Raw genomic sequence first — 24,447 nt, forward strand, 5'->3', positions numbered from 1 at the left:
ATTAAAGGCGAAGTCTAGCTCGGTGGAAAAGAACCTTGACTTCCAAACCAGTTGTCTCAGGTTAGAACTGAAATGACACCTCAGTAGTATGTGTGAGAAATCCCCTCCCCTTTGTAATTTAGAATATCACTTGTATTCAAACAATTAATTAAAGGCAAAGCAAACATTGCTTGTGATGCAAGAATTGCAGATCGAGCCCAAGAAGCGAACAACGAGCACATGCCACAAACCAATGTCACTTGGTAATAAACTATGCATTCAACATCTACCATATCAAAATATCCAACAACCACAGTATGCAAATCCATACAAGGACACTTGAGGCGTACAGCTGCATACAACATATTTAACATCTTAACTACAAGAACCCTTGAGGTACAACTGGATAGATGAAAATGGCCATTGCAACTTATTGTCTGTACTGTAAGAAAATCTTAGTAAGATTTACAGATCGTCTGCTTCATGTGAATCTACTTGACCATTTTGAGCAGCCTTCTGTGTCGGTGTCGAGTTCATTGACCTGCAACCTCCAATCCATTGCCTGCACAATGAAGTATGATTCAAAAACTGCGAGGAGAGCAATGACAAAGATTCTTCTCTTCCTAATAGTAAGATACTGGGAAAACTGATTGAAAAGCAAGTGTATATATATAATCTGTATGCATAAAAAGGTCAGAGGATTGTAGATACTTTTCTGCAACAGAATCATCTTTCAACTTCAAAATGAGGTATGCAATTCGATACTTTGTTTAATTTTTCAATTCGTTTCGTAACAGATCATGTTGACCTTGTAATTTTGTTCCAAAACAAATTGATCAGTGCATGCTTATCCAAATATGAATTTTAGTTTATTAATATGCTCTCCCCTAAGTTTTAATCTTGAAACCAACAAAATATAATAATTGGGACTAAAAAAGCTTACCATCGGGATCAAAGAAAAATACTTGCTTGACCTTACCATCAGGTAAGGACTTCTCATATGTCTGAATTCCCTTGTCCTGCACAACCAAATTTGGGAACGTCAAAGAGAGGAAGAAAATATAAATTAATTATAAAAAATAAAAATAAAAACATGCCAAAGCTTTGAACCAGGGTTTGCTCAGAGGAATGCGAAAAACCCTAAACCCTTATATCAAATAGAACAATCATCTATGATTGCAATTCGCATTTCTAGACTCTATAAAATTCCATAACCAGCACCCAATTGAAATTTCAACAATTAAACTGTGCAAAATTCAACTCCTAGTCTAGAAATGCGACCTGCAACCTACAAAAACCAGCTGTCATTTTTTGAGTTTGTTTATAGAAATTAAATAGAGTAGGGTTTATCCATATTATTAGTGCTAAGAATGGATATATGACTAAATATCTCAACAACAAAAAAGATCTTCAATTCATAAAAACCCCAAAATGATAGTTGAAAATGGATGCAAAGCAGCAACCTTGAGGGTTTGGACAAAGGAGTGGAAATTTGAGACGGAGAAGCAGACATGGTGGCCTCTGGGGAGATGGCTTGGGTCAGCTACAGGTGACGTGGCGCTCCAGGGTCCTTCTGGAAGGTTGTAATCTGGGTTCCTCTCGATGAGGTGGAAGGCAACTCCAGGGCCCTTGAGCCATATCACCTTGAATTCCAAGTTTGGGCTCTCTATCTCCTCAAACCCAAATATCTACCAACACCACCACCACCACCGTAAATTGAATTTTTAATTGTAATTAAATTAATTACCAATTAGCTTGTCAAAATTAAAGTGATAATAGAAAATGAAAAGGAAAAATTGGAAGCTTGAAGAAACAACCTCTTTGTAGAAATTGGCGAGGCGCCTGATATCGGACGATTCCCTGGAAATATGGTTGAGACTCACTCCTTCTGCTATTGCTGCCGCCATTTCTTCTAATCGCCTATTTGGTAATCTGTTTGGGGCTGTAGCTTCTATTCTATTTATTGTTTTAGACTACTCTTTTTTTCTTCTTTTTATATATGAAAACGACGTCGTGGGACGTCAGTAGACACAATAGGCAAGGCCTTCTTTTTTATTCAACCACCGCAAATTTCGAACTTAAAACTTCTTCCAACAAAGTGAAGATCTAGTATCATAAGGTAAAATTGTAATTGACCCCATTATTCTAGACTGTAAAACCTAGATGCTACTAGACTAAATAATCATTCACCTGTTATTTTACAATGTAGCTAAATACCAATCGAGCATTGCAAATCTACGATGTTGTGTATCTAATTTTCTTGGAAAGAATAATAATGACATAAATAATGGTTAGAAGGTATCAATTCATCACCAATAATCCCTACACGAGCAATGACCATCTCTAAAGCGATGAAAGCGATTGTTATCTCTCACAATAATTTCTCTACCTAGAATGCCTGAGATGAATTTGATCGCACCATGGCAATCACCACAGATCCTAAGGTTCTTTGTAATCCTTATAGGCATCCCGGGAGGGATGGCTATGAGGCCAAAAGCAAGGGCAATCTTCTCGCTGTGGTACCAAACTTCTGATACTTTCTCTTCTTCTTCTAAATCAAACAGCGCAAAATTGGTATCGGCAATGTACCCAGCTTTCTCCATTTCCCTCCTTAACTTGGTTAGCATTGCCTGAATCTCCGAATTCCTTTCGTGGGAGGTGTCCTTCGCTTGGAAGATGTGGACTGCATTCTTGACGGCAATCCAACTGTACCCTGCACCCTTCTTGATCCCGACATCTTTCATCTCCTTTCTCACAAGTGTGGCCTCTTCCCACCTGCAATACATTCATTGTCAAACATAAATCAGTTCGTTCAAATATATGGGGGGCAAAGGGCCCCGATAATGAAAGCAAAACAATGCCTCTATGGCTCCTACATCATAGCTTCAAAACCATAGCTTCTAGCCTCTTAGGATTCTGGGTATACATTGCTTATGCAACATACAGATGCTAATGGAATTGAAAATGATGAATCTACCGTCAAAGAAGTATACATTTGGTAATCATTTTTTGTACCTGCCAGCAGCTGCAAACATATTAGAAAGAACCACGTGGTTGCCAGAGTCTTTAGGATCAAGTTCAAATAACTTATCAGCTGCAACCCTCCCCAATTCTGTCTTCCTATACATTTTGCAAGCCCCTAGAAGTGCCCCCCAAATGGAAATTGTTGGACGAATTGGCATCTTTGTAATAAACTCATAAGCACGCTCTACCATCCCAGCTCTTCCAAGCAAGTCCACAACACATGCATAATGCTCTGCCCCTGGTTCAATTCCGTACTTTGCTTTCATTGACTCAAAGATCTGCATCCCCGTTTCCACGGCCCCTGCCCTACTGCATGCTGATAATACACAAACCAAGGTAACGTAATTGGGTTTAACCTCATGACTTTGGACGGTCATTTCCTCAAACAATGCCAAAGCCATGTTGGCATGTCCTTGATGAGCATACCCGCCTACCATTGCGTTCCAAGAGATCAAGTTCCTTGAAGGCATCCCATTGAAGGCGCGCTCGGCATCTTCTATACTCCCACATTTTCCATACATGTCAATAAGTGCACTCCCAACAAAGATATTTCCCTCGACGCATGCCTTCACGGCAATTGCATGAACTGACCTACCCTGTTCAAGCCATGCAAGCCCAGAACAAGCACTTAGAACACTCGAAACCATGAAATCAGTTGGCTCAACCCCTTCTTTCCTAGCCCGCAAAAATAACTCACATGCCATCTCCTCCTCATCATTTTGCACACACGCAGCCACCAAAGAACACCAAGAAACATCATTGCGCTTATCAATTGAATCAAAAACCATCATAGAAGACCCAACCTCCCTGCACTTCCCATAAAAGTCAATAAGCCCATTTAAAACCGACACATCTTTTCCAAACCCGCATCTCATGACAAACCCATGTAACTGTCTCCCGAGCTCCAAATTCGACGTATCCGAGCACGCATTGAGAAATGCACAGAATGTGATCGAATTGGGCTCCCCGCCCGCCCGCAGAAACTCAATAAACTTGTAAACCGCATTAAGCGGCCGCCCGTCCAGCACAGCATTAGACATGTACGCATTCCACGTCGCAAGGTTTCTCTCAGGCATTTCATCAAACACTTTCCGAGCCTCATCCCGCAGACCCGTTTTGCAGTACATATCAAAAGCACTGCAGCCAACAAAGACATCGCATATCTGCCCGGCCTTAACCGCAAGCGCATGGACCTGTTTTCCGGTGGCAGGCAAGCGGAGCGACCCAGAGGCCTTGAAGGCGCAGGGGAAGGTGAAGTCATTGGGCTGGACAGACTCGCGGAGCATGTTAGCGAAGTGGAGTATGGCGGAGGCGAAATGACCGTTTTGGACAGAACCGGCGATGAGGGCGGTCCAGGTGACGACGGAGCGAGAGGGGTTGAGTTGGAGGACGAGTTGAGCTGAGTCGGGGAGGTCGAGTTTGGAGTACATGTTGACGAGGTGGTTGGAGAGGAAGGAAGGGAGTGGGTCGTCGAGGGTTCTGATCATCTGGGCATGTGCCGCTCGGCCAAGCAGAGTGGACTGAGTCGACAAGGCTGATTGGACCAGGGAGGCGAGCGAGTTGGGAGTGAGGAATGGCATTGTTGGTAATTGCGGTCATGGTTTGGGAGTTAGAGGAGCATGAAGAGCGTTTGTGATGTTTCTTCACCAGGGATTTCTGTCAATGAAGATTTTTTGAACCTTATTGGCGGTTTGTGTTAACGACATGTCGTTCAGACTTCAGGGTTTGGAGCCGGTCCGAATTCTGCACGAGCGTGCCCGTTTAAAGACGGCTCGGTATTATACACACTTTCATTTAATGTTGGGTTGAGCCAAAAATTTAAGGTTTTTTATTTGTTGAATCAGTCTGTTTAACATTTAAATTCGGTATAAGTTCGGTTCAATTAAAAAGATTCTAAGTTCGAATCTCTTGTTCTCTTGATGAAAAGGAAACAAAAAATCCTTAGCAGGCTGTGGAAGGCCAACACAGGCACCAAATTTCCTTATTAAATAAAATTGAAAACGCATATGCATATAGAAAATTCTTGTGAAATGTGTGAAGACTTGCCAGACAAAAAGTACAACTAACTAAGTTGGCCTCCTGTTTCTAGCACCTCACATGAATCGCACCTTTCCCCGAGTCTTTCTCTGTCCACTCCACACATTCCGCGCTCTCTCCCAACTCCAACTCCCATGACGAACAAAAAGACTCAACAACAAAGCCTCTTCCTCTGTCTCTCTGCCTCTCTTTTCCTCCCTGCCCTCCTCATCCTCCGATCCAACACCAAGGCAGAGAGAAAGAAGAGAGAGTTCGGGCTAACCAATCGAGTGGGGTCGGGTCCAGAATCCAGTACTTGGATTCCATGGAACCCATCAACGTAGAAAAGTCTGGTCATGGTCATCTGGAACAGGGCATCTCGGCGGTTCTATCTGGATGGAATGGCCTTGAAATGGCTGTCCAGAACCAGTGGGGTGGCCGAGACTCAACCCGCAAAGCCCAGCAACTTTCTGCCGATATTCTCTCTTGGTTCTCTCAATCCAAAGGTGGTTTTTTTTTATTTGATTCATTCACTTGCATTGCATGCATATATTCACATGCATCTAAGCACATTTTTCCAATTATATATCTATTGCAACTGTGACGTTGGAAGCCAAACTGTCTTACAAGAAAACATTAATTTATGCGTAAACGTGCAGCACCACGTTACGTGGAAGATCTAGAAAACTTGCTACATGAACGCATGCTTCTGTCTTTCAACACAGACATAGAGGACGGAAGCATCGAGGAGGTATATATAAACCACCCTCTCAAATGATTTAATTAGATTCAGCTTGTTTAATAATATGTTCATGATCTTTGGTATGTGACAGATTTCCAACTTAAACTTAGAATTTAAGCATTATATATAGCAACTCCAATTTATATCTCGTGCATGTATAATTGAGTAGAAGTAATATTTTCTCAACGAGAAATGGCGTCCTGCACAAAGAATTTCTGTGTGTATATATAATTTGTTGTCTGTGCATGCAGTTTTATATATTTGATCATCTGCTTATCAAGTAATTTTTCAGTACAGGTGGCCGAACAATTGATGATTGTACATGAGGAATACTTGCATGGAAACCTTTAGAGATATTTATGTGTTCAATTTTTTTAAATAGTCTGAAAGTACTGGTTAGGATACATGGACATGGACAAAGAGTCAATTGAAATTGGCCAGCAATTCTACTTCGCTTCAAGCTTTGAATGAAAGCAAGCAGCATTACACAGGGAGACTAAACACAGGTACCTGAAACGAGAGCAGTCGAGATTCGATTGATTGAAGCCGATATGAGGAGGATTTCTACAGGGAATTGGATACAGCCTTAATATTTCTCAGCTTGACACAGAACCAAGAATTAAAAAGAGCATTTCAACAAATCAACATCTATGGGAAGAAGAAGGGTAACTCAGAGTCACAGTTAGTAAACTTTTGAGTACAAATATACTCAGTTGTAGTGAGTGATTACGTTGCCTCTCTCTGGCAGTGTTATCAGTAACTTTCTTTTTGGGTTTCCTCTGTTACAGTTCACTGTAAAAACTACATATATTTACCTAAGAAACCATTAATTCATGGTATTAGTTTTCAGCCCTTTTGTCTTTTCGATATAGAATTTTTCTTCTGCTGGCTCTATAATTTTGTTCCGTGAGAATGTATGAAATCTAACAAAACCTTCCAATCTGTAGAAGACGCTGAAAACTAGAGATTAGACTATGTAGAGGATGACTTATTTCCAGATTGGAGCAAATACTTGCCACCTCCATTTCTTTAGATTGTTTAATTTCTTTTTGTTTGTTTGTTTGTTTTTTTTTTGGATGTGAAATAGTTTTCAGGTGGATGGTTAATTATTTGAATCAATTATACCCCTATCATCCATTGAGTGTAATTTTCGTCTCGACTATTATCAGTGACAGAAACAAGTTTTTCAAAATGAGCTAGGCCAACTTAGAATATGAATTATAGACACTTCGATTTTTAGGCCGACTGATTGAGGGACGAGACAATCCCCATGAATCAGCTGACTGTCAAAACTAGTATGGTAATCGTACTCAAAGGTCTCTTTATTGGGATTTGCTCATGTAGCAAGCATTTTTACTCGAAAGCGTTTTGGCCATAAGCACTTTTTATTATATGTATGTCGAAATTCTTTTTAAAAATCCAAGGTTTCTTTTAAGCAAGTGAGCACTTTAAGCTTTTCTATCAAATGCTTTTAAAAGTGTTTTTAGCCCTAAAAAATTCTAGAAGTCTCAAACATGCCCTTAAACTGCAAGATAATTTTGAAACATCTAATAATGTTCTCCTAAATATATGAACATAAATTTTATGAAAATCTAATCATATCTAATTTCTTAGAATTGAAGAAGAATCATCTAAGCTAGCGGTTGATTCTCCAAGATTGATTAGGACTCTTATTTCTTATTGGACATGGATCTTTACTCTATATATAAAGGTGACTCACTGTAAACCTATGGGGGTGAGTCACCTAGTCTAGCTTAAGATTCTTTCTCATCCTCTTCTTCTCATTCATTGTATCACCCACTTCTAAATGGATGACTCACCTATTCTAATTAAGGCTTTTCAATCATAAATTCACTCTTATCCTCATCATTCATTGTATCATCCTTTCTTCCTCATTCACTTATCTTCATTCTCATTTTTCTTTTATTCCTCTTCAAAATCCAAAATTCGTCACTTTCTTGAAGCTGCTGAGAACTCATATTTCGGAAGCTCAAATGAGAAAACTTCCTTCATAAAAGTTGTTCATTTCCATGATTCCTATAACATACTCAAAGTTCAGCTCAATCCGACTAGTATAGGCTCTGAAACGTTGGTATGATCACAATAAGTTTACCATTTCCTGATTTCACAGCAGTATGCTCGGTTTCAGTTGGTTTCTGTGATTTCCTGTACTCAAATGACTTTGGTTCCTTCATCAAAGTTGTTTGAAATGCTGTCTATTATAACATATCAAAATTTCAGATTGATTGGACTTCTATAGCCACCTTGGGAATGTTTAGAGTGGAACTTGTTTATAATCTTCAACCTTGGTTCCTTTCCTCGTTTTCAGTCCAAAACACTCATATCAAAAGCTCAAACCACTATGGTTTCTTCATGATAGTTACTCCAAATTCTCCCCTTTATAACATATCCAAAGACCATCCAAAAGTAACCATTATAACTCTCTAAAAATTGGTATGAACAAAACTTGTTCAATTGATTATGTTGAATCTCTTGTTATAGATGTGTACTTTCTCTCAAATGGCTTGTTCCTTATCATTCAATTGCTCCAATTAGCCACTAGCATCTCAAGTAAATGATTCTTTGAAAGCTTGAAGCTCTTCTTTTTATTGTCTCTTTGAGTACTAATTTTTAACCCAAGTTTTTGGTTGGAATAACTCAAGTATATATATATATATATATATATATATATATATATATATATATATATATATATAGGGTTTATATATATCTTTCAAAGGGTGTTTTTGTGAAGTACTAGATTATTTCGATGTGATTTTTGTTCCAATTTCATTTTGGGATTTTGGTACATCAAAATGAATATCTCAAGGGTTATTTCAAAGTTGGTTTTGTGCCATTTGAATTTAAATTGATTTTTTGTGAAATTTCAAAGTAGAGACTATCCTGCTGGAATTGTTTTGATTCTGCTGCATACCCTGTTTTGAAGTAAGTGTTTGAAGACTTCCTAAACTTGGATTTTCATGAAATTTTAGTATGTTTTACTTTCTTGTATTTTCTTCAGATATGGAAAGTTTTACATTATTTTGATTTAAACTCAATATTTAGTGAATTTTCAAAGTTAACGTGTTCCAACCCAAATGTTTAGAAAAACTGAAATTTTAGTTTTAAATTGATGTTTTTAAACTTTCTTTATGAGTCTAGAGCCGAACCACCTGATTTTAAACATCCCAAAGAGTAGAACTATTATAGGAGGGGAATAGATTAGTTTTTCCTTAACACTTGGTTCTATGCTTGCTTGGATGTGAGTTTAAGAGAGTAACAATCGGGTCAAACAACTTGTCAAGTGTATTTTGGGGTTTTAGGTCTACGTGCGCTAGTAGGACACTCAACTTTGTTTCCTTATTTCCAATGAATTTTAATCAGTAAATTATCTTAACTAGGTGTCAGGTGTTGCATTCCTAAAAGGACACAAATTAATGTGCAAACAACCAATTAAAAATACCCGCAAGTGCACGAATCTATCAAAGTATAGATTATGTAAGTACGGGGTCGATCCCACGAAGAACTTGTCGGCTTCCTATAAGTTCTAATTTGAGTACAAAGAGAACACTTAATTAACACACCACAAATGCACAAATGAAACAGGGAAACTAGAAATGAGTAAAGAAGTGTAAAAGAAATAAAACAACACAAGAAAACTAAAGAAAAACAGAAACAGCACTTTCTATCACCCTTTTATCACCCATTTATCACCTGTGAACAATACCCATGAACAGTGAAAAATGAACAGTGACGACCGGTCGTGAACAGTGACGACCGGTTGTTTTTGGGCAGATTCATATGCGACCGGTCGCTGAACAGTAACGACCGGTCGTTTTTGGGCAGATTCGTTTCTCTGTTTTTCCAGTTTCGACCTCTGTCCAGTGTTTTGCCTATAACTTTCCAACCGTTTATCCAAATTTCACGTTCTTTATACGGTTGGAATCAGCACAGAAAATGGAAGAACACACGCGGACCAAAAGTCCAAAACAATTACGGAAACAAATAAAATTCAGTAACAAAGATAAACCACGTGTCGAACACACAACTCACACACACATTGGGGGGGGGGTTTTGATTTGTTTCAAGTGACCTATTTCTATTGCATGAAAGTAAATGGACTTTGAATTTAAATGAGAAAGGCAGAGATGAATTATCAAATTGTGAAATTAAAATGTAACAAACACTAGGGTTTCAGAATCCACCCTAAACAATTCTACCAAAGTTCATGAATACTCAAGTGATGAACTCTAAATGTGTTGATGAAAATGTTCGCAATCAAGACCATGGGTCGTGGCTCAAGACGCATTGATTCTCTCTAATATACGTAAAGTGCATGGTTCGTGCTACAATACTTGTGCCCTCCCCATAACCGAACCTAGGTATGATTCGTACTTCGATTCAATTACAAGGAGAACCCATTAAGTTCAAAGAGAATATGAACATCACAAGAATCCTAATAGCATGGTGTTTACATTAGGTATTCAAGAAACCAATTCACATAGATGATTCTTACTTCATCCATTTATTGCTTAGGATAACATGAAGATACACATAATCCCAACAATCTCAAGAAGCATGCTTTCAAAGATGGCCAACCAAGGAAAAACACACATCAAGGATAGATCTATTTTACAAATGTAATTCCTTGTTACCAAGAGTTATGGTAACAAGAAGTTAAGATGACACAAGGGAGGTAAAAGCTGGCCAAATCCGGATTTCCAGAACTGTGGTAACATGATGGATTGGTTGGATAGGCAATACTTGTCCAATGGAGCTCAAATTTGGATATGTTGTAGTTAACATCCATTGGAACAAGTCTCATGAAGATCATGACCTCATCCGAGCACCAGAGCATGTTGATCCCAGGCCAAGAAGTTGACCTACGAAAATGAACAAAAACAGAATTTATAACTAATAATGCACTTTTAGCTCATTTTCATCCCAACCAAGGCAAAATCTAAGAAAACACAAAAAGGAAGTAAAAAGCTATAAAATGTCAAGAACTAACTCAAAATAGTGGGTGAATAACATGAAAAATCATGTGTAAAAATGAACCGAACAAACTTCCCAAACTTATCTTTTGCTAGTCCTCGAGCAAAACAGAAACTAAAACAAGACTCGAAACAAAACTTTTCGAACACTTTCCAAAGAGAGAGTGACTTATGCAAATGACTCAAAAAATTTCACAAGAAAAACTTAGTTTAGACATTAGTCACAAGGCGGCAAAGTTCAGAACACAACATGCTCAAGTGTAGTAGTGTGATGGCCAAATGAAACTCATTCTCCAATTTCAGTTTTCACACAACTTCAAAAAATCATACCAAGCACAAATGTAACTTCAAATCTCACCAAAGTTGTCCTCTCACAAATGAATCACTCGGGAGAGGGTTACAATGCATCACTCAATAATAGACATGAGAATAGAGTTAAACCATAAGGGACTTAACTCAAAATTAGCAAGCTGAAAAACATGCATGAATATGATCTCAAGAAGGATGCTAAACACTCAAAAGCTGAAAAATGTGTGCAAATCAACCACATGACATTTAGGATCAATTTAGGTCTTTATTATAGGTTGTAATGGGGCTAAGGGTGCAAGGTGAGTAAGAAATGAAGGATATGGATACAACAAAGTCCAAGGAACTCACAATGTAAGAGCATATAATCGTTGACTAAAAGACTTTGAAACATCACGCTTAAGATTTTCAATTTTTTTGTTTTTTTTTTTTAGGGGTGATCAAATAGACCACAAAGCCTTGTACCTCCACTAATTATGATTCACACTCCTTCCTTCCATTCGAACAACCAAGAAACATGAAATTGGATTTGAAACCATTGCCACTTAACCACAACTTTTCTCTTTTCTTTCACCCTTTGAGTGAAGTACTCTTTTTTTTTTTTTTTTTTGAAATGTAATAACCCTTCCCAAACTTAGCATGAAAAATATATCTAAATTAAAGCTCATGAGTTCCTTAGAAAGGTATATTCTTGTTTTTCAGGCTAAGGCTAGAAGTAAAAATTGGTTACTTGAAAGAAAAGGCTTACATACATATAGGCTCAAGGTGGTTAACAATGGAAAATCATGCTTAAGCATGCATACGGTTAGCTTGAAAGGCACAAACGGTCCAAAGAGGGCCTCAATATCATTTCTCAAATGTCATGTAATCAAATTGCACAAGAATGAGTGACTTTTAAGTGCTCAACCAAATCAATGAATAATGAGATCAAACAACAACTCGGATGACAAGAAAATAAGAATATGTGTATAACACTCATGAATTGAAGCAAAAGGCTCAAAGCTCACATTATATGGTTATACAAGTCTAATTCATGCTTGATACAATTCTTTGGATCATGCAAATCCCTCAACTGGAGAATTATGAAACAAATGGCAAGTGCATAGAGGGTTTCAAACATATCATGCTAGAACGATGCCATTTAGTGAATAACAAATTTTTATTTTTTATTTTTATTTTTTAGCATTTTCAATCAAGTCATGTAAACATTCATCACAATCTCATCGTATATGTCCGGAAAGTGACTTGAAAACAAAAAGACTCAAAACAGAAAAGAAAACAAAATAAAAGAAAGCAAGAGTTTAAGTGAAACGAAAAAGACTTGCTATCCCTTCCCAAACTTAAAAATAAACATTGTCCTCAATGTTAAAGAACTTAGGCATCAACAATGTTATAACAAGAAATAAAGGGAATAAAGCAAGTAAAAACAAGAACAAACAAGAAATACAACTACAACACGGCTGCAAAACAAAACGAAACAAAACAAAACAAAACCAAACTGAACCAAACAAAACAAAACAAAACAAGCAGAACAGTAAGCCCTAACAACAGTCCTACGCACGCAGAAATCCAACCCAAAGAAACGCACAAACCAAAATGAAAGCCCAACCCAAAGGAAAGCCCAAAAGCGAAGGAAGTATATAAAACAAAGAAACTGAGTCAGAAACACAAAGAGCGAGGACTCAGAAAAATAAAAAAAAGTGGGCCCTGATGTCTCGGCTCCTGTGAGTCACGGGATACAAAGTGAGAGACGTGCCGACAAGCAGAGGTCTCTCTCACGGTCCCAAGCCAGAATTATTGCCTTCATAGGAAGGCGTGACGACTTTCGTTTCTTGAAAGCGCTGAAAGGCGGAAATGCAATTAAAGGGGTTGGGGGACAGGTGAGGCGATAGAGGGGGATAGGCCGCAAGGGCCGCGCCAAACCAGAAGCGCAGTGGCTAGAGTTACGTAGAAACTAACTCTATAAAAGAAGAAGAGAAAGAGTTGGGGCAAAACACACAAAACTCAGAAACACACAAAAGAGAAAAGCAAGAACAAAAGAAAAGAAAGTTCAAATGGCCTCTTCCTACCCATTCTCGCTGGATCTCAACCTAGCTCAACCAACTCAGACTCAGGGCCAAGCAGTGGGACCAGTGTGGATGCCCTACTTTGCCTCAGCACGGGGGCACGTGACAGTGAATGACTCGATACTGCTGGACAACGATGTTGCCCTTGGAGTTGCTAGAAATCTAGTGACTCCCAAGGATATACGGGTGCTGGGATCAAGGGATGACAACCGGGTCGTGAGCGATGCTCTGGCACTAAGCGTGCAAAGCACAGCAACAGTCGCAAGTGTGGGTCATCGCCTAATTGCGAAGTCCCATGAGGTGGAGGTGCTAAGAGGTCAGTTGGCGGCAGAGCGAAGTATGGTTGAAGAGTGCCAGAGTATTATTAAAAGTTTAAAAACAGAAAGGGCAAGGATACTAGAGGTGAATCGACACCAGCTGGAGGCGTTGCGGGAAGAGAACAAAAATCTCTCAAAGATGGTAAGTGTTTACGCCCATGACATGAGAAAGCAGCTGGAGGACATAGACCGACCGGGAAAACGCAAGAAAACAGACCGCGAGAGTGGTTACGCTCAAGCTAAGAATGCAATCTTTGGGAGCTCGAGTGATGAGCCCCAAGAGGCTGTGCGTGAAGCCCCGGAAGTGGATAGCCAAAGGGCTAAACTCAAGGGTCCTATGGTCGAGACACCGAGCACTGGAAAAAAATGATTCTAGTGTATTATTGGTGTGCCTGTTTGTCTTTGCGTTTCGGTGAAATTTTTTTTTTTTTTTTTTTTTTAATTATTTTTTTTTTTCAATTTCTCGTTTTCGGAAATAAAAGAAAAGAAAGTTGCAAAAGACAAAGAAGAAAAACAAAACGCACTTCCCAAACTTGAATAAAGGGAATGCGACAAACTAAAAAGAAACAAAGCACACTTCCCCAACGGAAATAAAACAAAGACGACAAACTAAAAAGAAATCAAAACACAATGCACCAGAAAACAGGGAGGGAAAGAAAGTAAAGTGAAAGCAGAAATGCTTCCCTGTTTAACTTGACTCATCCGCAAATTGCTCCGGAAATACAAAGTGGTGTCGGCTCCCCTATGAGAATAAGTCTATTTAAACCACTTCTCGGTTGAAAGAAGGAGCATCCTGCATTTCAACCTGCAAACTCAAGAAAAACCATCAAAAAGCCCAGACAGAAAAATCAATGGCATCCCCAGATATGCTTGTTGATGACCTTAACCTTGAGTTGTCGCTTGCACCACCAAATGCCCAGATACGGGCTCCTCCAAACCCTATCTTCCCAAACTCCTCATACCATCATGGCTCGGCCTCAAACTTCTCTGAGGTGGTGCCGCGAAGGGCAGTAATGCCGGAGGGCATGACTGTCAGCAGACTTACAGTTGCAGATCATCTGCATGTGGCGCAGAGGTCTGACCAGATGGCAGTGGACGAGTCCCACAATCTAACCGTGCTCAACGCGGTCTCGGCCACAAATTTGGGCATGCGCCTACTGGCGAGAACACGAGAGTGCGGGGCACTGAGTGAGGAGGTGGCGGCCCTGAAAGCTCTGGTGGCGGACCTGCAGAAGCGGCTCTACAGTGCCAGCCAGCATGTAGAGATGCTGCAAAAGAGGAATGAAGATCATGTAGAGCTGTTGCAGGTTCTACAAGCAAGAACAGACAGAGGCAATTAGCAGAAGCCTCAGGTGGTGCAAAATGCAACAATGAACATGTGATTGAGAAATTTATGTTTTTTTTTTTTTTTTTTTTTTTTTTTTTTTTTTTTCAAGTTTGTGTTTGGAATCACATGTATGGAATGAAATAAACATTTGAGCCAAAGTTCAGTGTGTGCAATCATGAAGCAATTTACTTCCCAAACTTAACAACAAAATAGAAACACAAACAAGTAAAGGAAAGTAAAAGTAAGAAAAACAAAGAGAAACAACAAGAAAATCGAAATTACCTTGGTTGGAGATTGAAATCCTAACTCAAAAGGAAAATAAATAAATAAAGTAAAATAAAAGTAAGTTTGAGTCTAGAGAAACTCCACTTTGAAGCGATTAGGACGACAACAAACTTCTTCTATTCACCTTGGGTTGCCTCCCAAGAAGCGCTAAGTTTAAAGTCTTTTGCCGGACTTCCAACATACCATGGTCACTTAGGGGGTTTTGGCTCAATCGCCTCCTTGTGCCGAACATGAAGTTTCTTCAAATCTCTTTGCCATCTAATCAACCCATTTCGTATTCTTTTCTTTTTATGCGCATGAGTATATTTCAAAAGCAATTTTAAGCGCTTTTCAATACGTGGATTAGATGGAGGAGGCACATATTTAGGATCGGGTGGCCTTCTCATTTGAGTAGAAGGAATGACATTGAACATATGATTGGTACTTGGAACATGGATGCTCAGCTTGTCTTCCTCTAGTACTTCAAAAATAGAATAAGACATTAGATTAATTGAAGCACCTAAATCAATTAAAGGTTTTTCAAACAATTTATCATCAATTATACAAGGAATTGTGAAACTTCCTGGATCTTGTAAATTGGGAGGAAGCTTCCTTTGCAAAACAGCAGAAACCTCTTCCGTTAATGCAACAGTTTCGTATTCCTTGAGCTTGTTTTCGGAGATTTCCAATATGTCCTTGGCGTGTTGAATTTTTTTGGAACTCATAAGCCTGTGAGGAAAAGGAGCATGTAAGATATCTTCATCAGTAGGTTCACGACTTACCTTCTCCTTTCTTGCCCTTCTTGCAAGTTCATGCTTTGGGATCCATTCGGATGAAGAAGCTGCTTGTTTATCTTTCTCTTTGTTGCTTTCATCCTTTTCTTTAGGCTCAGTCACTTGTTCAACCTGCATGTCATCAACATTGTGAATCAAATTTTTAGAACCATCAATTTCACCAATTACCTTACCAGTTCTCAAGGTAACTGCTTCAACATGCTCATGCCCGGTTGGTATCACTGTTTGGTTAGGCATCATCCCAACTTCCCTTTGACTCAAAGCTATAGCAATTTGCCCCACTTGATTTTCTAGATTGGCAATGGCCTTATTCATTTTCTGCATGTGGGTATCATTCCTCTGCATGTGGGTGTCATTCCTCTGCATGATGAAATTATCTGTGTTTCTAACCATTGAAGCAACAATTTCTTCCAAAGTTGGTCCTTGAGGTGGTTGGTGAGATTGACTAAGTGGTGGTGGATTATAATATTGGGGTTGACCATAAGGTGGACAAGTATTATGTTGGCCTTGATATGGTTGATATGACCCTTGTTGAAAATTTGGATTGTCGGTCCACCAGAAGTTTGAATGATTTCTCCACTCCGGATTGTATGTTTGTTGGAAATATTCATTCATAGTCAACTCATTCTGAAATGAGCCAAAAGCATTTGCTTCCTCCATCACAAATTTATTGGAGTAATCTTGCATAGTAAGTTCCACAATTTCAGTTGCAGCTGCCATTGGTGATGGTGGAGGTGACTCGTCGGATGTTCCTATAAGAAAAAGAAACAAAAACAAATCAAGATAAAATGAAACAACAATAAATAAACAAAAATAAAACTAAGTACTCTAAACATACTCAAACAAAACAGATAAGCAACCGTGCCAGTTCCCCGGCAACGGCGCCAAAAATTGTTGCATTCCTAAAAGGACACAAATTAATGTGCAAACAACCAATTAAAAATACCCGCAAGTGCACGAATCTATCAAAGTATAGATTATGTAAGTACGGGGTCGATCCCACGAAGAACTTGTCGGCTTCCTATAAGTTCTAATTTGAGTACAAAGAGAACACTTAATTAACACACCACAAATGCACAAATGAAACAGGGAAACTAGAAATGAGTAAAGAAGTGTAAAAGAAATAAAACAACACAAGAAAACTAAAGAAAAACAGAAACAGCACTTTCTATCACCCTTTTATCACCCATTTATCACCTGTGAACAATACCCATGAACAGTGAAAAATGAACAGTGACGACCGGTCGTGAACAGTGACGACCGGTCGTTTTTGGGCAGATTCATATGCGACCGGTCGCTGAACAGTAACGACCGGTCGTTTTTGGGCAGATTCGTTTCTCTGTTTTTCCAGTTTCGACCTCTGTCCAGTGTTTTGCCTATAACTTTCCAACCGTTTATCCAAATTTCACGTTCTTTATACGGTTGGAATCAGCACAGAAAATGGAAGAACACACGCGGACCAAAAGTCCAAAACAATTACGGAAACAAATAAAATTCAGTAACAAAGATAAACCACGTGTCGAACACACAACTCACACACACATTTGGGGGGGGGGGTTTGATTTGTTTCAAGTGACCTATTTCTATTGCATGAAAGTAAATGGACTTTGAATTTAAATGAGAAAGGCAGAGATGAATTATCAAATTGTGAAATTAAAATGTAACAAACACTAGGGTTTCAGAATCCACCCTAAACAATTCTACCAAAGTTCATGAATACTCAAGTGATGAACTCTAAATGTGTTGATGAAAATGTTCGCAATCAAGACCATGGGTCGTGGCTCAAGACGCATTGATTCTCTCTAATATACGTAAAGTGCATGGTTCGTGCTACAATACTTGTGCCCTCCCCATAACCGAACCTAGGTATGATTCGTACTTCGATTCAATTACAAGGAGAACCCATTAAGTTCAAAGAGAATATGAACATCACAAGAATCCTAATAGCATGGTGTTTACATTAGGTATTCAAGAAACCAATTCACATAGATGATTCTTACTTCATCCATTTATTGCTTAGGATAACATGAAGATACACATAATCCCAACAATCTCAAGAAACATGCTTTCAAAGATGGCCAACCAAGGAAAAACACACATCAAGGATAGATTAATTTGGTGAATTGGAAATCATCAACAATATCTAGAAATTCATACACTCAAGCATCAAAACAATAAGGTAATCATGTTTAGGGCTTCAACCTAAGCCCTAGCTATGGAGTTTAGTTGCTCATACTTATTCCAAATACAAACTCAAAATAAAATTAGAAAGTGTTTACAGATTTTGAGAAAATTGTGAAAGCTTCAAGGTCATCAATGGTGGAAGCTTTCTTCTCCACTTTGCTTGGCTGCACCTTGGCTTTCTCCTAGCTCCAAGCTCTCCAAAATCTGCTCTCAATTGTGTAGAATGTGGAATAGCCTGATTTCCCACGATCAAAAGGCTCCCAATATCAGATTGCAATTTTGACTTCTCCTCCCTCTCTCCTCCTTTCCAGCTTTTACCTTTTAATATAAAACTACCACCTTTGATAAAGCCTTAGCCCATTGTCCCCTTGCCATGATGGAGCTTTGACTTCACAAAGATGCCAAAAGCTCAGAAAATATCTATTTTACAAATGTAATTCCTTGTTACCAAGAGTTATGGTAACAAGAAGTTAAGATGACACAAGGGAGGTAAAAGCTGGCCAAATCCGGATTTCCAGAACTGTGGTAACATGATGGATTGGTTGGATAGGCAATACTTGTCCAATGGAGCTCAAATTTGGATATGTTGTAGTTAACATCCATTGGAACAAGTCTCATGAAGATCATGACCTCATCCGAGCACCAGAGCATGTTGATCCCAGGCCAAGAAGTTGACCTACGAAAATGAACAAAAACAGAATTTATAACTAATAATGCACTTTTAGCTCATTTTCATCCCAACCAAGGCAAAATCTAAGAAAACACAAAAAGGAAGTAAAAAGCTATAAAATGTCAAGAACTAACTCAAAATAGTGGGTGAATAACATGAAAAATCATGTGTAAAAATGAACCGAACATCAGGCCCGGCCCTGAGCAGGGGCAAACAGTGCGATCGCCCTGGGCCCAAAATTTAGAGGGCCCAAATTTTTTTTTTTTATAGTAAGTATTATATTAGATTATTATAACTATTAACCCTAAACCAACGATGGTCTGTTCCACTCCTCAAAAAGAAGAACGCTTTTGTGCATCTGTTCCACTCCTCTAGGTCGCTTTTCCTTCTTCTTCTTCTTCTTCTTGGAAATATCAAATTTGTTTCTGTGGAGAGGGATTTCTCGAAGGGGGTTTCTCAAATTCCAGGTTATGTTGTTTTTTGTTTATTCTTTGAAGTATTAAAATTGCATTGGCTTTCCTTGTATATTGTTTCTGTTTTCAAGTAACAATGTTCTCTAAGAAACACCCATCTGGAAGTCAAAAAAGAAAAAGAAAAAGACAGAGAGAAGAATTAACTCAATCTCAAAAGGGAGCTCTGGATAAATTTTTTCAAAACAAAACAAATAGTTTCCTAAAAAACGTCAAAGTCATAGTCATAGAAATTGATGAGAATGCCAATGATGAGACAGTACAATCAGTTGAAGAATCATTTAGAGTCAATTATTTCATCTGTGTAGTGGATATGGCTCTTTCTTCATTAAGGAGTAGATTTGAACAAATGCAACAATATGATGGTATTTTTGGGTTCTTGTTTAATTCAAAGAAGTTAACTTCATTGGGTGATGAGGAATTGAAAAATTGTTGTCTGAAGCTTGAAACTACTTTAAGAAATGGTGAGTCTTCTGATGTTGATGCAAGTGATTTGTTTTCAGAGTTACAGGTGCTCCAATATCTTTTACCATCAGCAGTAAACACAACACTTGAAATTGTAGAGTTTGTTAAAGATATGGATTGTTTTCCAAATGTTTTGATTGCCTATAGAATACTATTGACTGTACCTGTGACTGTAGCATCTGCAGAAAGAAGCTTTTCTAAATTAAAATTATTGAAATCTTACTTGAGGTCTACCATGTCACAAGAAAGGCTAAATGGGCTAGCAATCTTATCCATTGAAAAGGAGATGTTAGAAAAGCTTGAATTTGAAAGCATCATTGAGGATTTTGCTTCTCAAAATGCAAGAAGAAAATCATTTAAATAATACCTTTTTAGTTGTGATTTTGTTGTTTTTCACCTTATCTTGCAGGTGGTGATGTTGATATTTTGCTGGTTGCTGAGGATGCAAAGGGATTTCAAGTAGGCGGCTGTTGTTTGCTTTGGCTATTGAGGAAGAAAATACATTTTTGTTTTGCTGGTTGCTGAGGATGCAAAGAGATTCAAGTAGGCTACTGCACTTTGCTTTGGCTATTGAGAATGTAAAGACATTTTTATTTTGCTGGTTGCTAAGGATGCAAAAGGATTTCAAATAGATTGATGTTGTTTTGCTTAGGCTATTCAGCATGTAGAGTTTTTTTCTTTTGGCTAGTTGCTTGTTGCTGGATGAAAAAGAACTTATTGAATTGTTATAAGTATTTATTTTGTTTATATATTATAACTTTTTATTCTAAATTTTAATATATTGAAGTTTGAATCGATACAATTTATTTGGCTTGAATGTTAAATTTTTAGTTAATTTGAACAGGTTAGATCTTGGTTGAAAAATAAGAGTGAGTTCATCACTAAGTTTAAGTATATATAGGGGCCTAATTTTTACTTTTGCCCTGGGCCCTAAAAAATTCAGGACCGGCACTGCTAGGTGTTCTACTCTGCGTACTTTTGAGGACGAAACTGCACAAGGTTAAGCTAGCTGGACTTGAGGTAGGGTTTCCTGATTTCCTGCTGATTGGGCTATGTCACTTTTAATCTTGGTGATTATATATATAGTACTATAAATATTATTGTTGTGTTGCTCGGTGAATACTATTTGATGTTATGTGAATATTATTGTTGATGTTTCTCCGTGGATATTATTTGACGTTGAGTGAATGTTATTATGCATGTGATTAAGCCTGATATATTATTGTTATTATCTGTGGCATTATTCTGCAGAGATAAATGATGTTTGTGCTGCATTACATATGCATCATAAAGACAGTGGTGTTTGGAGTGTGTGTGTGTGTATCGTTTGAGATATATCTAAAGGGTGGGAGAAGGCTTTAGATATATCTGAATAAAATGTGGAATATATTCAGGTGATGGGAGCAGAGCTTGAATATATTAAGGTGACGGGAGCAGGGCCTCTAATGATAAGTGAAAGTTGAGAAATTCGTAAACAAAAGAAAAATGGGTTAAGGGACGAATGGGCGCTAGTTCATATTTTAGGGTATTCGGAGCCACAGTGGTAAAACGCATGGTATGGAACATGCAGGCTTGTTGCCCTAGGATATGAATTAGTGGGATTAGAAGGGAGTGAGTTCATGACATCACCGCATATGCAAATTTATTTATCTGTTATGATTGCATAATTTGTATATCTTGTGTTGCTTGATGCATGACACTTTGATTAACTGTGATAACTGACTTTGAGGGGTTTGACGGTACTCTACTGGGCATTAGAATGCTCATACCCTAATAGATTGTGCAGGATTCAAAGGATTCAAGACGAAGTTTGAGGAAGCGGGTTTCAACTAAGCTGCTAGGATTTTGTTGTTGATTTGTGTAATTAATCTTTGTAAGTAGTCAACCGTTTGTTCAAGATCTTAGTGTGTAGTTAATTACAAGCTACTGGGACTCTGATTTTGTGATGTTAAGTAAATTTTGTAGTAATTGTGGCTCTTTTTCTCATCATATCATGGTTGTAGGATTTTACTCTTATGACCATGGTATGACTCACACCATGATTCGGGAATATTCTTTATTTTCGAATCGGGTCGTGACACTCACCAACCCTCTCTTGAAGTGCTTCTACTCCTAGTCAATTTTCAAACTTTAGTTATTCATTTACTTATTAATCGAAGGGCTTTCCACAAATAGGCCCATCCTAATATGATAAATTATACAAAAATCTTTATAAAGCCTATTTGGAGACAAAAACTCAAAACTAGCCACTTGTCATTTTCTAATTGGTTCTTATAAAAATTACACTAAGAATCAATTAGAAAATAATAAGTAGCTAGTTTTGAGTTTTTCTCTATCCAAATAGGCTATATATGGGTTTTTGAATAAATAAAAAGCTTATTTACTGTTTCACCTCCTGGAACTTGAGCTCGCTCTCACTTAACCACCTGGAACTCAAATTTCCTCACTTTACCCCATGAATCTCTAAAAATTGTTGAAATTTTCTCACTTTACCACTTCTGTCCATTTCTGTCCATAAAACCATTAAGTGTGTTGAGGTGGCATGGGCATTGTAGTAATTTTAGCCCCTCTATATTCTCTCTCTCTCTCTCTCTCATCCCCTCCCTAGACCTAACCCACAGTGCACCTCCATTGCAACCCACCCCTCTTCTCCCTCTGCTTCTCTATTCTCTCTCTCTGCCTCTCTCTCCTCGCCCCTCCCCAACCCTTATCGCACCTCACCTCTCCCATCTTATTTCTTCTCTGTGCCTCTTTCTCTCACTCTCACTCTCTCTGCCGAGAGAGGAGATGAGGAGTGGCTATCGAGAATAATTTTTTTATATTTTATTTATAATTTTGAGTGGTCGTGGTTTGGGTGTGTTGAGTAATTTCATGGAGGGTTAGGTAAGGGGTGGGGGTTAGGTCTGGGGAGGGGAGAGGAGAGGAGAGAAGAGAGAGGCAGTGAGAGTGAGAAAGATAGCGAGAGAGTCATAGGGAGGGAATGGGTGGGGTGCGATGAAGGTGCGCTGGGGGTTGGTTTGGGATGGGGATAGGAGAGAGAGAGAGAGAGAGAGAGAGAGAGAAGATAAAAGATAGAAGAGAGAAAAGGGGGAGGGGTGGGGGTGAGGTGCGATGGGGGTTGGGTTGGGGAGGGGAGAGAGAGATAGAAATGTCATTTTAACAGGAAAATGAGATGGCGTTGAGGGGATAGGGTAACATTTGAGACGAAGTGGGAGAATGGGGATAAAGTGAGGAAATTTGAGTTCTGGGTGGTTAAGTGAGAGCGAGCTCAAGTCCTAAGGGGTGAAATAGTAAATAAGCCTAAATAAAAATGGTGATTATAAGGCCCAATATATGCATGTTGGCTCGGTCAACTCGCTAAAGTCACATTGATTGTTAGAGTTGATAGCATATTCTCACCTCAGCTATTAGAGCACTTCCACCCATATAGGCAAGGGCTGTCACGATTCATGTGAATAGTGGTAGCCCTTGCAATTTTGTTTCCACCCCTATGGGCAAGGGTAAGGGCAATTACTATTCACTTTAATTTATTTTCTATTTTTTTATGCTTAAACAATTAATTTTGATAAGATTTTCGATTGCCATGTGTCACTATTTATTACAAAATTCTCCTCTCAAATTTCAGATTAAACTTTCGGATTAAATTTTCAGATAAGATTTTCGGTTGTCCCGTGTCCATATTTATTATAACATTAAGATCTCAAATTTCAAATAAAATTTTCGGATAAGATTCTTAGTTGCCACATGTCGATATTTATTATAAATTTCTAGTCTCAGATTTCAGATAAGATTTTCACCCTCTAAAATTACGCCGCGTGTCATCTCTATCTTCTAAATCACTCTATAAAACTACAACCTCAACTCAGACCTTTCACACCATATTCTCTCTATCCTTTCATTTCTCCATGAATTTTTCTCTACATATGAGAGGACTTCATCTCGTTGCTCGTGATTGGACAATGACCAACTTTGACCCAACACTCACATAACAAAATGTCTTCCACGGTTGCCCACGAGCCTCTGGCTTTGATGGAAAATATCATTTGTATTTTTACACAAATGGAATTTAGTAATAGAAAATTTGGTGTGGAAAGTGAAAAATATTGGAAGGAGAAGAATTTGTATGAAGATTTGGTGTGAAAAGTGAATAATATTGGTAGGTATTTATAGAAAAATTTCCATAATTTTTTGATATTTTTTTACAAATTTGTTCGATATTTTTTTTCAATTTTTTTGGGTAGCCGTTGGATTGGAGCCTCCAGGAGAAGCCATATGGCTTGTAGCCGTTGGTTTATGGCAACGCTGGCGTCAGTGTAAGATTTTTAATTTTTTTTACCATTGACACCTAAATTATACTCGCTAATAGTAAAAAAAAATTAAATATCTTGCCCTAACGCCAACGTTGCATCAACGATGACGTTAGCTGCCCGAAAGCAATAAGACGGGCCAGATCTCCTCGTAGGCTTGCCCGGGCTCGTGAGTCCCACGCCTTGCCTGAGTTGGGTCTTCCGTGCTGGAGCTTCCTTCCGGGCCTAGGGCCCCTTCCTAACTAGGCCAAAACCTTGCGGTCGAAGTGCTCTTAGAGCATTTCCACCGACCAGCCTTGGCCTAGACAAGAGGGGGCCCAAGCCCCAGTTCGATGTTCCAGCGGGCTTCAGCAACCCATGCAGCTGGTGGGCTCCACAAGCCTGAGCAAGCCCAAAGGCAAGAATAGCTTGGGCTGTTGCCTGGGTTTGTTGACGTCAGAATCGAAATTTTTTTATAAAAAATACTAAAAATTTCAGAATTTTTTTTAAATAAATACTTAGTCGTATTCTTCACTTCTCACA

General features: G+C 38.6%; 3 protein-coding genes across 3 annotated transcripts; 1 reads left to right on the plus strand and 2 right to left on the minus strand.

Moving 5' to 3' along the window:
* Positions 1-220: 220 nt before the first annotated feature.
* LOC110755055 (uncharacterized) lies at positions 221-1,955 on the minus strand. Its single transcript, XM_021956210.2, has 4 exons — positions 1,797-1,955; positions 1,443-1,667; positions 923-998; positions 221-541 (listed from the first exon to the last, which is right to left on the minus strand). The coding sequence occupies exons 1-4, from the start codon at positions 1,884-1,886 to the stop codon at positions 513-515; spliced, it is 420 nt and encodes a 139-aa protein (XP_021811902.2). The 5' UTR covers positions 1,887-1,955; the 3' UTR covers positions 221-512.
* Positions 1,956-2,234: 279 nt separating this feature from the next.
* Positions 2,235-4,745, minus strand: LOI1 (Pentatricopeptide repeat (PPR) superfamily protein). Its single transcript, XM_021956209.2, has 2 exons — positions 2,995-4,745; positions 2,235-2,754 (listed from the first exon to the last, which is right to left on the minus strand). The coding sequence occupies exons 1-2, from the start codon at positions 4,581-4,583 to the stop codon at positions 2,289-2,291; spliced, it is 2,055 nt and encodes a 684-aa protein (XP_021811901.2). The 5' UTR covers positions 4,584-4,745; the 3' UTR covers positions 2,235-2,288.
* Positions 4,746-5,106: 361 nt separating this feature from the next.
* LOC110755056 (Pre-rRNA-processing protein TSR2, conserved region) lies at positions 5,107-6,770 on the plus strand. The gene is made up of 3 exons (XM_021956212.2): positions 5,107-5,525; positions 5,679-5,770; positions 6,059-6,770. The coding sequence occupies exons 1-3, from the start codon at positions 5,345-5,347 to the stop codon at positions 6,110-6,112; spliced, it is 327 nt and encodes a 108-aa protein (XP_021811904.2). The 5' UTR covers positions 5,107-5,344; the 3' UTR covers positions 6,113-6,770.
* Positions 6,771-24,447: the final 17,677 nt, after the last annotated feature.

This window comes from Prunus avium, chromosome 1 (assembly GCF_965620075.1).
Source record: "Prunus avium chromosome 1, drPruAviu1.hap1.1, whole genome shotgun sequence".
Classification (NCBI taxonomy): Eukaryota; Viridiplantae; Streptophyta; class Magnoliopsida; order Rosales; family Rosaceae; genus Prunus; species Prunus avium.

Excerpts from the sequence above, each read along its gene's own strand:
- LOC110755055 (XM_021956210.2), bottom strand. The coding sequence starts at position 1,886 with ATGGCGGCAGCAATAGCAGAAGGAGTGAGTCTCAACCATATTTCCAGG. Across the intron at positions 1,668-1,796 it reads TCGCCAATTTCTACAAAGAG|ATATTTGGGTTTGAGGAGAT; the intron begins GTTGTTTCTTCA and ends TGGTGTTGGTAG. Across the intron at positions 542-922 it reads ATTTTTCTTTGATCCCGATG|GCAATGGATTGGAGGTTGCA; the intron begins GTAAGCTTTTTT and ends TTCATTGTGCAG.
- LOI1 (XM_021956209.2), bottom strand. The coding sequence starts at position 4,583 with ATGCCATTCCTCACTCCCAACTCGCTCGCCTCCCTGGTCCAATCAGCC. Across the intron at positions 2,755-2,994 it reads ATGTTTGCAGCTGCTGGCAG|GTGGGAAGAGGCCACACTTG; the intron begins GTACAAAAAATG and ends AATGTATTGCAG.
- LOC110755056 (XM_021956212.2), top strand. The coding sequence starts at position 5,345 with ATGGAACCCATCAACGTAGAAAAGTCTGGTCATGGTCATCTGGAACAG. Across the intron at positions 5,526-5,678 it reads TTGGTTCTCTCAATCCAAAG|CACCACGTTACGTGGAAGAT; the intron begins GTGGTTTTTTTT and ends GTAAACGTGCAG. Across the intron at positions 5,771-6,058 it reads AGGACGGAAGCATCGAGGAG|GTGGCCGAACAATTGATGAT; the intron begins GTATATATAAAC and ends TTTTCAGTACAG.